Here is a 13825-nt window from a genome sequence, read left to right on the forward strand (position 1 = left end):
AAAAGCGGCTCTACCGGAAGTGCGCGCTATATGTCACTCTACACTGCGCCTTCCACCGGGCTGTTGTGAGCAACGTGTTGCTCTATAAGAATCGGGAGGCGGAAGTCTGGCTTTAGGGTCCTTTTCCACCGAGGGTTGGCCACGGAACTGCCTGTGTAAAAACAGGTGTGATGCAAGCCGGTTGCAATACAGGATGTCTATTTATTTATTTATTTGCTTCATAACATTTATGCACCGCTTAAGCAAACAAAGAAAGAAATAAAGCAGCAACCCTCAGCAAGGTTTTCAAAAAAGATAAAGCAATAAACACGCAACCCTGCATTAAAAACATTGTTGTTGTTCTTGTTTAGTCGTTTAGTCGTGTCCGACTCTTCGTGACCCCATGGACCAGAGCACGCCAGGCACTCCTGTCTTCCACTGCCTCCCGCAGTTTGGTCAAAGTCATGCTGGTAGCTTTCGAGAACACTGTCCAACCATCTCATCCTCTGTCGTCCCCTTCTCCTTGTACCCTCCATCTATCCCAAGATCAGGGTCTTTTCCAGGGAGTCTTCTCTTCTCATGAGGTGGCCAAAGTATTGGAGCCTCAGCTTCACGATCTGTCCTTCCAGTGAGCACTCAGGGCTGATTTCCTTCAGAATGGATAGGTTTGATCTTCTTGCAGTCCATGGGACTCTCAAGAGTCTTCTCCAGCACCATAATTCAAAAGCATCAATTCTTCGGCGATCAGCCTTCTTTATGGTCCAGCTCTCACTTCCATACATCACTACTGGAAAAACCATGGCTTTAACTATACGGACCTTTGTTGGCAAGGTGACGTCTCTACTTCTCAAGATGCTGTCTAGGCCTGTCATTGCCCTTCTCCCAAGAAGCAGGCGTCTTTTAATTTCGTGGCTGCTGTCACCATCTGCAGTGATCATGGAGCCCAAGAAAGTAAAAACATACAAAAGTTTAAATGCTAAAAACAGATCAGAATGCTCTATAGGGGGAAATAGTGCCCCATATATCCGTGTGTCGTCCACACAGCTGCATCTGGCGAGCAATGCTTTAAAGCAGAAGAAGTCTTTATTAGGAATATACAATATTAGGAATATACAGTATATGTATATGTATTAGGCCATTATTATGTTTAGATGTATTGTGTTAAAGTGTTTTTTTGTTGATTGGTTTTTTTGCTGTTGAAACTAATAAAGCAAAATTAAATAAATAAATAAATAAAAGGAATATCTCGCCTTAACTCCTTGTAATTTAGCTTCTGCGTGGACCATGCCCAGGATCATCACCCTGCCCAGCCTAACAAAGCCCTCCTCTGCTGCCCCCTCAAAACACCCCACAACTTAAGACTCAACAATCAACATTTCTCCTTCCACGACTCCCCGCCCCCCCCATTCCCCTCCACCCCCACCACCAAATCATTTAGCTTGACGAAGAGTTCTGGAGAACTTAAAAAAAACTTGCACACTATTCTGTGACTTTTATGCTGGCCTAATAAAGATAGTGGCACTACTACTGCTCTTTCCACATTCACTGATTCATTTACTTATTTACTCAGTACTGTATACCACCCTCCATCTGAAGATCTCGGGGGTGGGGTGTTTAGCAGCATAAAAATACAGAATACGACCACAAAGGACATAATATAAACAAGAACAAATGAAGCCCATAACCCTCCCCCACCCGCACACCCCACAAAGACATTTAAAAGGACATAGAATGTTAATCCTTCGTAGGAGGAACACCATCATTTCCTGTGGCAGCACCTGCGGAACTCCCTGCACCTTGAGACCAAGCAGGCGCGCCTTCGCCACACCCCTTTCTGAAAATATTCCTGTTTTAGGAGCCTACCCAGATACTTAATGGTTGAGGTAGCTTTAATGTGTTTTAGTATTTCTTTTCACATGCGTTATAAAGTGCGGGAATTTTTATGAAACGAACAAAGGAGTCAATCAATAGCGTTCTTGCAGGGATTTCAGAATATTTATTGCAGGGCAATATGCAGGGGTCGAGGTGCTGAACTAGGCAAGGGAGACCGGAGTCCAGGCCCTCAGATCCTAACAAGTGGAAGGGGGCAGAGGTGCATAACGCTTCTCCTTGTTTTCTTAAAAGGAAGAAAGGAAGGAAGCCACCAGTTGGGATTTTAAAATAATAATAATAATAATAATAATAATAATAATAATAATAATAATAATAATAATAATTTATTTGTACCCCGCCCAGCTGGCTGGGTTTCCCCAGCCACTCTGGGCGGCTTCCAACAAAGATTAAAAAAACATTAAAATGTCACACATTAAAAACTTCCCTAAACAGGGCTGCCTTCAGATGTCTTCTAAGCATGGGTATATTCCTGCATTGCACGGGGTTGGACTAGATGACCCTCGGGTCCCTTCCAACTCTACAAGTGCCATGCGCTGCAAATGGGTGGCGGTGACGCAGGCGTTGCAGCAGACGGCTACAGGCGGGGTCCTTCCGCATTGGGAAAGTAGCACGTGGGGGGGAGAAGCTGCAACCGGCTGGACTTGCAGGTAAGAGGAGGACCCCGCCCCCTCCCTTCCCCTGAACCCAGGAGTCCTGCCATGGGGGGTTCCCCCACCCCCACCCCGAGAAAAAGACCCCCCAAGCACTTCATTCATTGCCGGAGAGAGACTTATTGCAGATTCGCAGTCCAACCCCTTCCCACCCCCCCTCTAGCGCCCCATTTGTCTCCAGCAAAACCTGGGAGTTTCGACTCCAAGTTTACTGCAGTTTCTGGTTTCCTACCAAAGAACCCACAAAATTGCTCATGGATTTCCTCCCGCGATCCAAAGCTGCCGGCTGCTGCCAAGACCCCGCCGCCAGTCACTTCCCTGCCCTCTCCCAGAGTCAGTGTAAGGCAGTAATAATAATAAATAAAAATAAATTTCATTTATACCCCTCCCCCCTCCCCAGCCAAGACCGGGCTCAGGGCGGCTAACACCAAATATAAAAACGATTGAAATACAGCTTAAAAAACAAGATTAAAATACAACATTAAAATTCAACCTCATTTCAGTACTAGAGCTATATGGACCCGATGGCCTGCCTCAATATAAGGCAGCTTCTTAGGTCATTATCCCATCCCAGAGTAGTTTACTACCTGCTCCTCACTTTAGTTTTAATTTCGTCAATCAGCCGGTCTCTCTTTCTCTCCCACCCTCAGCTTATTAAATAAAAACCTGAGCCCAAGTCCAGATTTAAACAGTTAGTTCTTTTTCTCATCTGTCCCCCACCCCAGTTCACATGCAGATAACTTGTTGTATTTCCGATGTAAACTCCGAGGTCTGTTGTTTGATGATTCGTACAGTGGTACCTCGGGTTACATATGCTTCAGGTTACAGACTCCGCTAACCCAGAAAGATTACCTCAGTTTAAGAACTTTGCTTCAGGATGAGAACAGAAATTGTGCTCCGGTGGTGCGGTGGCAGCAGGAGGCCCCATTACCTAAAGTGGTGCTTCAGGTTAAGAACAATTTCAGGTTAAGAATGGACCTCCGGAACTTAACCTGAGGTACCACTGTATTGGTACCACTGTATTGAGCTGGCGGGATGCAGATTTAACATCCTTTGCCTCATGCCAGCAGAATAAGGTCCCTTTGTACTTACGTGAATTAATTTATTTGGATTTTTGACATGTCATGGTAACAAGTCCTCGGAGCTTGTGAAGTCGAAATAGTTTAAAATAAAACCGGATACTTGCCTATACTTCAAATTGCACATGGCTTTTTCACCCAACTGCTGTTTGAACCTGTTCCCCCACCCCAGTGCCTGAGGGAGAGCTGAGAGAGGCAGATCTGGGAGCCAGGACTCCTGAGTTCTCAGGGTGGGGACTGGGGAATAGCAATAGTAATAAGGCCAGTTTACAACAGGGATGAAATTGCTGAAAGGCAGGCTTCCCATGACATAGAAAGAGTTTGAAGGTGAATTGGAGACCAGGTCTCTTGCCAATTTAAACTCCTCTCCTCCATATGGTGGTGGATTTTTTTTTTTTAAAAAGACCCATAAAGTTGTAAGGCCTTTTATACTTAACTCTGCGGACAAACATATTGGAGGTTGGAAATCCTGAGGAGAGAGCTGTCTCTTCTAGCCATCTGTGGCATTTGTATATTTGCCCTAAGTAAGTAGACCGATGAATCCTTGTTTGCATATTGCATCACCTCAGGTGGACAGAAATCAGGTTTGTAGTACAGTGGTACCTCAGGTTAAGAACTTAATTCGTTCCGGAGGTCCGTTCTTAATCTGAAACTGTTCTTAACCTGAAGCACCACTTTAGGTAATGGGGCCTCCTGCTGCCACTGCGTGATTTCTGTTCTCATCCTGGGGCAAAGTTCTTAACCCCTATTTCTGGGTTAACGGAGTCTGTAACCTGAAGCGTCTGTAACCTGAAGCGTCTGTAACCCGAGGTACTACTGTACTGGCCTCGTTTTCTGCTAGAACCTTGAGATCTTCTAACTGAAGCCTCAAGCAAAATAATTTTGATTTCAGGGATTTGGTTTGATGTGACAGCATTGAGCTGAACTCAGAGTTCTTTCTCTCCCCCCCCCCACTCCCGGTTATCCCCTCCCTCAGCTTCCTCCGCCCCCATCTCAACAGTACAGTGGTACCTCGGATTACAGATGCTTCAGGTTACAGACTCCGCTAACTCAAAAATGGTACCTCGAGTTAAGAACTTTGCTTCAGGATGAGAACAGAAATAGCACGGCAGCAGTGGGAGGCCCCATTAGCTAAAGTGGTACCTCAGGTTAAGAACAGTTTCAGGTTAAGAGCGGACCTCCAGAACGAATTACAGGTGAAACTCAGAAAATTAGAAAATCGTGGGAAAGTTCATTTATTTCAGTAATTCATGGAATCATAGAGTTGGAAGAGACCACAAGGGCCATCGGGTCCAACCCCCTGCCAAGCAGGAAACACCATCAGAGCACTCCTGACATATGGTTGTCAAGCCTCTGCTTAAAGACCTCCAAAGAAGGAGACTCCACCACACTCCTTGGCAGCAAATTCCACTGTCGAACAGCTCTTACTGTCAGGAAGTTCTTCCTAATGTTTAGGTGGAATCTTCTTTCTTGTAGTTTGGATCCATTGCTCCGTGTCCGCTTCTCTGGAGCAGCAGAAAACAACCTTTCTCCCTCCTCTATGTGACATCCTTTTATATATTTGAACATGGCTATCATATCACCCCTTAACCTCCTCTTCTCCAGGCTAAACATGCCCAGCTCCCTTAGCCGTTCCTCATAAGGCATTGTTTCCAGGCCTTTGACCATTTTGGTTGCCCTCCTCTGGACACGTTCCAGTTTGTCAGTGTCCTTCTTGAACTGTGGTGCCCAGAACTGGACACAGTACTCCAGGTGAGGTCTGACCAGAGCAGAATACAGTGGCACTATTACTTCCCTTGATCTAGATGCTATACTCCTATTGATACAGCCCAGAATTGCATTGGCTTTTTTAGCTGCCGCGTCACACTGTTGGCTCATGTCAAGTTTGTGGTCAACCAAGACTCCTAGATCCTTTTCACATGTACTGCTCTCAAGCCAGGTGTCACCCATCTTGTATTTGTGCCTCTCATTTTTTTGCCCAAGTGCAATACTTTACATTTCTCCCTGTTAAAATTCATCTTGTTTGTTTTGGCCCAGTTCTCTAATCTGTCAAGGTCGTTTTGAAGTGTGATCCTGTCCTCTGGGGTGTTAGCCACCCCTCCCAGTTTGGTGTCATCTGCAAATTTGATCAGGATGCCCTTGAGTCCATCATCCAAGTCGTTGATAAAGATGTTGAATAAGACCGGGCCCAAGACAGAACCCTGTGGCACCCCACTAGTCACTCTTCTCCAGGATGAAGAGGAACCATTGATGAGCACCCTTTGGGTTCGGTCAGTCAGCCAGTTACAAATCCACTGAGTCGTAGCATAGTCAATTCAACTTAAAAGGTGAAACTAATATATGAGATAGACTCATGACATGCAAAGCGAGATATGTCAAGCCTTTATTTGTTATAATTGTGATGATCATGGAGTACAGCTGATGAAAACCCCAAATTAACAATCTCAGAAAATTAGAATATTAAATGAAATCAGCAAAACAAGGATTGCAAATGGAGCAATATTGGACCTCTGAGAAGTAGAAGCATGCATATGTACTCAGTACTTGGTTTGGGCCCCTTTTGCATCAATTACTGCCTCAATGCGGCGCGGCATGGATGCGATCAGCCTGTGGCACTGCTGAGGTGTTATGGAAGACCAGGAAGCTTCAATAGCAGCCTTCAGCTCTTCTGCATTATTCGGTCTCATGTCTCTCATCTTTCTCTTGGCAGTGCCCCACAGATTCTCTATGGGGTTCAGGTCAGGCGAGTTTGCTGACCAATCAAGCACAGTAATCCCATGGGCATTGAACCAGGTTTTGGTACTTTTGGCAGTGTGGGCAGGTGCCAAAGTCCTTCTGGAAAATGAAGTCAGCATCCCCATAAAGCTCGTCTGCGGAAGGAAGCATGAAGTACTCCAAAATCTCCTGGTAGACGGCTGTGTTGACCCTGGACTTAATGAAGCACAGTGGACCAATACCAGCTGATGACATGGCTCCCCAAATCAACACAGACTGTGGAAACTTCACACTGGACTTCAAGCATCTGGCATTGTGTGCCTCCCCATTCTTCCTCCAGATTCTGGGTCCTTGGTTTCCAAATGAGATGCAAAAGCTGCTCTCATCAGAAAATAGATTTGGGGAGCCATGTCTCATATATTAGTTTCACCTTTCAAGTTGAATTACTGAAATAAATGAACTTTTCCACGATATTCTAATTTTCCGAGTTTCACCTGTAAGTTCTTAACCCGAGGTACCACTGTATCTTGTCCTTAAATTGTTGTTAAACAGTTAGGAGTTGGAAACCTTCACCAGTCTACCTCAGATCACCCAGAGATCTGGCAGGAAACCCCAAACTACCCTCTGCCCATCTCTGACCTACCTTCCTGTAGCATAAGTTCCTTCGCTCTAGTCTTGCCCTCTGCAGCAGCAGAGAACGTCTTCTCCCTCTTCTTCACGACAGCCCTGTTGTATTTCCAAGAGGGCTCTTAACGTCCTCCTTCTTAACGCTTTCATTGCCCTTTCTTTCCAGGTCGTCATGCCAACTCTGTACCTTTCCCCTCATCCGGATAACTTCCAGAATCTGCGGGTGCTGGTTGCGGCCCGCTATGGCCGACACGAGCCCAGGGTGGTCGCTCTGCCTCCTGACAAGGAGCTGGGGAATCCTTCCTTCTCTGTGCCCAAACTCCCAGCCCTGGAGACGCAGGCGGGCGTCCGTGTCTCTGGCGCAGCGGCTGTTTCTTACCTGCTGTGTCCAGATGCCATGAGAGGGCAGAGCCCAGAAGCCAGCGCCCTGGTACGGCAGTGGGTCAGTTTCGCAGACTTGGAGATCGCTCCTGCCGCCTCCGCAGCTGCTTTCTCTGTGCTGGGGGTCTCCAAGCAAAGCAAAGAGGTGAGAGGCAGGCTAACTCTGCTGTGACGGGGTAGGGTACTGTGTCTAACTCATAGCGTAGTGGTTAATGGAGTGAGCTGTGAGCCAGGAAGAAAGTGGGCAGGGCGGGGGAGGAAGTGTAAAAAAAAAAAAAAAAGCTCTGAGAAATAGCTCTCGTTTATTTGAGACAAATGAACAAAACGAAAAGCATAAACATACATACAAGTGCTGTATGCTTTTCAGCACCCGCCCAAAACGTTGTTGTTTAGACCAGCCTAGCCAGGCATGTATAATGCTGGCTTGTGTTTTAATCTGGTTTCTAATTTTTCATTGATTTTTTTTTTTTGGGAAAGTTTAAAATAGTTGTGTTTAACTGCTTTGACTGATAATTTTATTGCTCTGTTCTTTTCGCAATCTGCTCTAAGGATTTTCTTTTAGCAGTTGTGCGCTATATACCGTATTCTTTGCTCTATAGGACGCACCTGACCATAGGACGCACCTTGTTTTAGAGGGGGAGAACAAGAAAAAAAAAATTCTCCCCCTCTCTGCTCAGCGTCCCTTCAGCGAAGCGGCAGGAGAAACGGAGCCCCTTCCATTTCTCCTCCCGCTTGGCTGAAGGGGCGCCGTGCAGCTCTCCCTCTCTGCTGAAGCTGGGAGAGCAAGACTCTCCTGGCCTCAGCAAAAGGAACCTGAAGCCTGCGGAGCACAGCGGGAACTTGGGCTGTGCTCCAAAGACTTCAGGCAGCTATCCCTGAAGCCTGGAGAGCGAGAGGGGTCGGTGCGCACCGACCCCTCTCGCTCTCCAGACTTCGCGTTGCTATCACTGAAGCCAAAGAGCCTGCACTCGCTCCATAGGACGCACACACATTTCCCCTTAATTTTTGGAGGAGAAAAAGTGCGTCCTATAGAGTGAAAAATACGGTACATTTTGCCAAATAAATAAATAAGCAAGCACACTATGCAGCTGAGCCCCACGTTGCTCTGTGCTGTTTTCTTTTCCTACTTTTGCAGGATCCAAAGGTCATGGCACCAGCGTGTTTAACAAGACCCTAAACACTTTTTCATTCATTGTTTTTGTTGGATTTTAACCCCCCCCCCAAATCATGAGCAAGGGCATTTCGTGAGCTAGACCACATTCAAGGCGGAAGGCACACAGTGGCAGGGAGTAGTGCCAGTGTACCTCAACAGAGCGGGAGGGTCACCTTTAATTCAGGGACCCCTTATGCAGAAAGGCCCTGCAAGGAGTCCAGGCGACAGGTATCTTCTGAGCATTGTACCATGAGAGGCGGTGGTTTGTGGGTGTGACCACACACTCTTCTCTTGCCCAGGTGACGGACCGTGCTGTGGCAGAGCTCCAGAGTCTCCTTGCGGTGTTGGACGGCCACTTGAAGCTGCGGACATACCTGGTGGGCGAAGCCGTGACGTTGGCCGACGTGACGGTTGCGTCTTCTCTGTTGCTGCCGTATAAATATGTGAGTCTCCCTGCAGTATCCCTCCCATCCTCTGCTCCAATGGGGCATCAGTAGCATAATTTTGCAGCAGTTTCTACTACTCTGCTTTTGTTGGGGCAGGGAGTCAGTGGCTCTGCATTCTGTTGGTGCTGACCTTTAAAGCCCTAAATGGCCTCGGTCCTGTATACCTGAAGGAGTGTCTCCACTCCCGTCGTTCAGCCCGGACACTGAGATCCAGTGCCAAGGGCCTTCTGGCGGTTCCCTCACTGCGAGAAGCCAAGTTACAGGGAAGCAGGCAGAGGGCCTTCTCGGTGGTGGCGCCCACCCTGTGGAACGTCCTCCCTTCAGATGTGAAGGAAATAAGTAGCTATCTTATCTTTAAAAGACATATGAAGGCAGCCCTGTCTAGGGAAGTTTTTAATATTTATTGCTGTATTGTTTTTAACACTCGATTGGGAACAGCCTAGAGTGGCTGGGGAAACCCAGCCAGATGGGTGGGGTATAAATAATAAATTATTATTATTATCATCATCTGCAGATGTTCTGCCTTAACACTGTTGTTGGGTTCCTGTCCTTCTTCTCACCTATATTCATAATGGTATATCTCGCGCTCGTGTTCCTCTCCTCATCTCCAAATGATTCCTCTAGGTTCTCGACCAAGCTCTCCGCGTTTCATACACCAATGTCACCCGGTGGTTTCTGACCTGCGTCAATCAGCCAGAATTCCAGTTTATTTTGGGTCCAATGAAGCTGTGTGAGCAAACGACTGTTGTGGGGACCCTGAAATCGGATCTCAGAGGTAAGGTGCTGCTACCGTTGTCCTCGTTCCCAGACCCTCGTGAATTTGCTGAGGACAAAGAAACCTCAAGGAAGAACAGAGCTACACTCTGTATTGATTGGGAGAACAGGTTGTTGTTGTTGTGACAATTTAATGTTGAACTGGGTAGGCTTTTGGTCTGACCTAGCAAGGCTTTTCTGTTCTTGTCGCCCTCAATCTGAATAGGTGGGCCGTAGAGTCAGGGATCCACTGCTGATTTAGTAATAGTTATCATAATCAGCAGGGCTTTTTTTAAAAAGGGAAAATAAGGTGTTGGTACTTACCATGAAAGGAACGTGGGTGGCGCTGTGGGTTAAACCACAGAGCCTAGGACTTGCCGATCAGAATTTGAATCCCTGCGACAGGGTGAGCTCCCGTTGCTCGGTCCCTGCTCCTGCCAACCTGGCAGTTCGAAAGCACGTCAAAGTGCAAGTAGATAAATAGGTGCATTGCTCTGGTTCGCCAGAAGCGGCTTAGTCATGCTGGCCACATGACCCGGAAGCTGTACTCCGGCTCCGTTGGCCAATAAAGCGAGATGAGCACCGCAAACCCAGAGTCGGCCATGACTGGACCTAAAGTTGTTACAGTAACTGCCACACTTTTAACATGGGGGAGATGCTGGTACTTTGTATCCTTTAGTACCCCCAGAAAAAAGCACTGATGGTGATGATGAAGATGAAATAATAATATATTTTTTATTCCCTGCTTATTTGACTGGATTTCTCCAGCCACTCTACGCGGCTTCCAACAGAAATACAAAACATCAAACAGGGCTGCCTTCAAATGTCTTCTAAAAGTCAGATATTTCCTTGACATCTGATGGGAGGGCATTCCGCAAGGCGGACGCCACCACTGAGAAGGCCCTCTGCCTGCTTCCCTGTAACCCCGCTTCTCGCAGTGAGGGAACTGCCAGATGGCCCCCAGAGGAGAACCTCAGTGTCTGGGCTGAACAATGGGGGTGGAGATGCTTCTTCAGGTATACAGTATAGGAGTTTAATGGTTAGCACCAACACTTTGAATTGTGGTCGGAAACGTGTTGTTCATATGGGCACAGACTTTTTGGCAGCGGCAGGGAGATGTGGGTCTAGTGCAGGGGTGGTGAACCTGCAGCCCTCCCAACTATTGATCTGGGCTACAGTTCCCATCATCCTTGACCATTAGCCATGCTGGCTGCAGCTGATGGGAGCTGGGGCCCAGTAGCTTCTGGAGCGCTGCAGGTCCCCCACCCCGTTCTGGAGAGCAGATGGCAATTAAGCAAGATTTATTAACAAGGCCGCTGCACGTTGGTTTATTTCCTTTTCTCTTAAGAACCTAAGGCAGAGTTTTCGGAGCCCAAGGAGCTCACAGAGCCGCCCAAAAGCGCATCCCAGCTAAAGAAAGAAGCCAAAAAGAAAGAAAAACTGGAGAAGTTTCAGCAGAAGAAGGAAAAAAGCCAGCAGCAGCAACAGCAGGGGGAGGTAAGAAAAGCAAAAAGTACGCGACTATATAATTTATTCGATACTTACCAAAGGAGTGGAGGGAAGTCCAAGGCTCAGTTGAGACTAACTCAGTTATGTATTTTATTTATGATTTGTGAAGTGGATATAATTTGTATAAGGTATGTGGTGGATTTTTTGTTTATGTTTTTCCTGTATATATGTGCAAATATGAATAAAAATTTATAAAAAAAAGAAAAGAAAAGCAAAACAAAATAAAAAAATTAAAAAAAAAATCCTTCCGGTAGCACCTTAGAGACCAACTAAATTAGTTATTGGTATGAGCTTTCATGTGCATGCACAGAGTGAGGGAAGATTTAAATATTCCAGAAAAGAAGAAAATAGGATCCTTGTGTGTGAGAGAGATATTTTTCAGCGCTATCTATTCCAAAAAAGGAGCTCTCTGCATGTGGAATACTAGTGTGTTGGGAATTGAGGGATTCTGGTCTCGCCAAGATTTGAGCAGATTTGGGAGATGTTTGGGGAAAGGAGAGGGAAGACAAGTTACATGACACTTACGCATGCAATGTTTTGGATAGATGTCCCCCAACAATTATTTTATTATTGACCGGGTTTTCTTACCTACTCCGTCACTGTAAGTTCCCAGGGCAGGTTGAATCAATATAAAACGTCATTTCAAACAGTTTTCAGTCAGAAGAATAGAGTGGGTTCCTAAAATACACCTCAAGTTGGTATGTACGTGTATATATGTGTGTGTGTGTGTATCACTAATAATAATAAATAAAATTTATTTTAAACCTCGCCTTTTTCCAGTAATAAATAAAACCGGGAAAAGGTGACGTTTAAAAAATTGCACGCCAAACTTGCCTGAATTCAGGAAAATAGTGAGGAGCTCGGGGCAGGGGGTGATAATTGTGTTTGGGGCCTGCCCCCATCCTGATTCTTTGCAGAAGAAGCCAAAAGTTGAGAAGAAAGAGAAGAAGGATCTAGGGGTCATAACCTACAACATCCCAACTCCCCCAGGAGAGAAAAAAGGTAATGTAAGTGGGGTGGGGGTGGGAGGGAGCTGGGCAGGGCTGGAGTTCTCTGCCCCACACTGCGCTCAGGCGTCCGACATGCCAACTGTGAAGTCCGTTAACCCAAGCGGGGGTCGTAATGTAGCCGAAGCAGCAGCACCCAAACACACCAGGGAGGTATTAGGAGGCCTTGACGTCTCTTTTCTCCTTCCAGATGTGGAGAGCCCGATGCCTGACTCCTACAGCCCCCAGTACGTTGAAGCCGCCTGGTACCAGTGGTGGGAGAGCCAGGGCTTTTTCAAGCCAGAGTATGGGGTGAGTTTGAACCTGGGGCGACTGTGGGGCGGGATTCTCTCACCCCACACTACCGGGAAGGTAACATGGCCAGCCCAATACTTTTTGGCACCTGAAGCCGACAACAAAATGGCCGACACGCACACCCCTCAGCCAGTGAAGAAGGGGTGAGGGAAGATTACACCACGGATGGGCAGGGGTGGATAAAGATCTACGTTGGGATCCGCCGCCCCAGCGGACCTTGCTGCCTGAGGCGGTTGTTTCGCCCTGCCTCATGGTTGGGCCGGCTCTGTGGCTGATTCGCGGAGGGCCGCCTGCCTCACGAAAATTGCTCTCCTTTCCAGCGTCGCAGCGTCTCCGAGCCAAACCCCAAAGGCCTCTTCATGATGTGTATCCCTCCGCCCAATGTCACCGGATCCCTCCATCTTGGCCATGCCCTCACCAACGCCATCCAGGACTCTCTGACCCGATGGTGAGGTTTCCTTCAGTTGCCTTGACTACAGCCTTCTGGCCTTACGCTAGGGCCCTTCCTAGACGTCTCTGTCCACCTGGACCCTCTGTTCTCCACCCCTTAACTGGCATTCTTTGGCCTTGCCCCAGTTTTGCCCTGCCTGATCGCTGAGAGCCAGTGTGGTGTAGTGGTTAATCTGGTGAACTGGGTTCGCTTCCCCGCTCTTCCACATGCAGCTGCTGGGTGACCTTGGGCTAGTCACATTTCTCTGGAGTCTCTCAGCCCCACTCACCTCACAGAGCGTTTGTTGTGGGGGATGAAGGGAAAGGAGATTGTTAGCCGCTTTGAGACTCCTTCGGGTAGTGATAAAGCGGGATATCAAATCCAAACTCCTCCTCCTCGCCCCAGTTTTGCCCTGCCTGAGAGCTGATTCAGGTAGCCCCAACTCCCAAGGGGCATGGGGCTTTGTATAGGTCTTTAACACATAAGTCCACAGAATGGGCTACAATGCACAGAATTCAGATTCCTGAGAATCGCTGCGCTTTCGATTGGAACGAAACAAGTTCAAGTTCCCTAACCCTCATGGGTTAAAACACTTAAAAGGGTGTTCAGAGCTCTGCTGCCTCTGTAGTGCCTTTCTCTCCCCATGGCTAACCCAAACAGAGGTTATGTAAAGGTATGCAAAATGGTGAATAGGCTAAATATACTAGCATAATTTGTACAGAGGGATGCGGGTGGCTCTGTGGGTTAAATGGTCACATGACCCGGAAGCTGTACGCCAGCTCCCTCGGCCAGTAAAGCGAGATGAGTGCCGCAACCCCAGAGTCGGCCACGACTGGACCTAATAATCAGGGGTCCCTTTACCCTTTACCTAATTTGTACAGGTTGAAGAATTGTGGTGTTCCCGGTATG

The 13825-nt window shown here is 47.4% G+C and overlaps 1 protein-coding gene across 2 annotated transcripts in view; it reads left to right on the forward strand.

The window, feature by feature from the left end:
- Nucleotides 1-2422: 2422 nt before the first annotated feature.
- VARS1 (valyl-tRNA synthetase 1) overlaps nucleotides 2423-13825 on the forward strand; it is a 40604-nt gene continuing 29201 nt past the window's right edge. The window contains exons 1-8 of one of the 2 annotated variants that reach the window (XM_053379098.1): nucleotides 2423-2519; nucleotides 7110-7469; nucleotides 8777-8920; nucleotides 9548-9698; nucleotides 11025-11173; nucleotides 12103-12187; nucleotides 12383-12483; nucleotides 12807-12934. In XM_053379098.1, coding sequence (XP_053235073.1) covers nucleotides 7116-7469; nucleotides 8777-8920; nucleotides 9548-9698; nucleotides 11025-11173; nucleotides 12103-12187; nucleotides 12383-12483; nucleotides 12807-12934 — 1112 coding nt within the window. In that variant the 5' untranslated portion in view covers nucleotides 2423-2519; nucleotides 7110-7115. Of the gene's footprint in view, nucleotides 2520-7109; nucleotides 7470-8776; nucleotides 8921-9547; nucleotides 9699-11024; nucleotides 11174-12102; nucleotides 12197-12382; nucleotides 12484-12806; nucleotides 12935-13825 lie in introns of those variants that run through there. The other variant, XM_053379097.1, reaches the window with a different exon arrangement.

This window comes from Podarcis raffonei, chromosome 2, assembly GCF_027172205.1.
Source record: "Podarcis raffonei isolate rPodRaf1 chromosome 2, rPodRaf1.pri, whole genome shotgun sequence".
Classification (NCBI taxonomy): domain Eukaryota; kingdom Metazoa; phylum Chordata; class Lepidosauria; order Squamata; family Lacertidae; genus Podarcis; species Podarcis raffonei.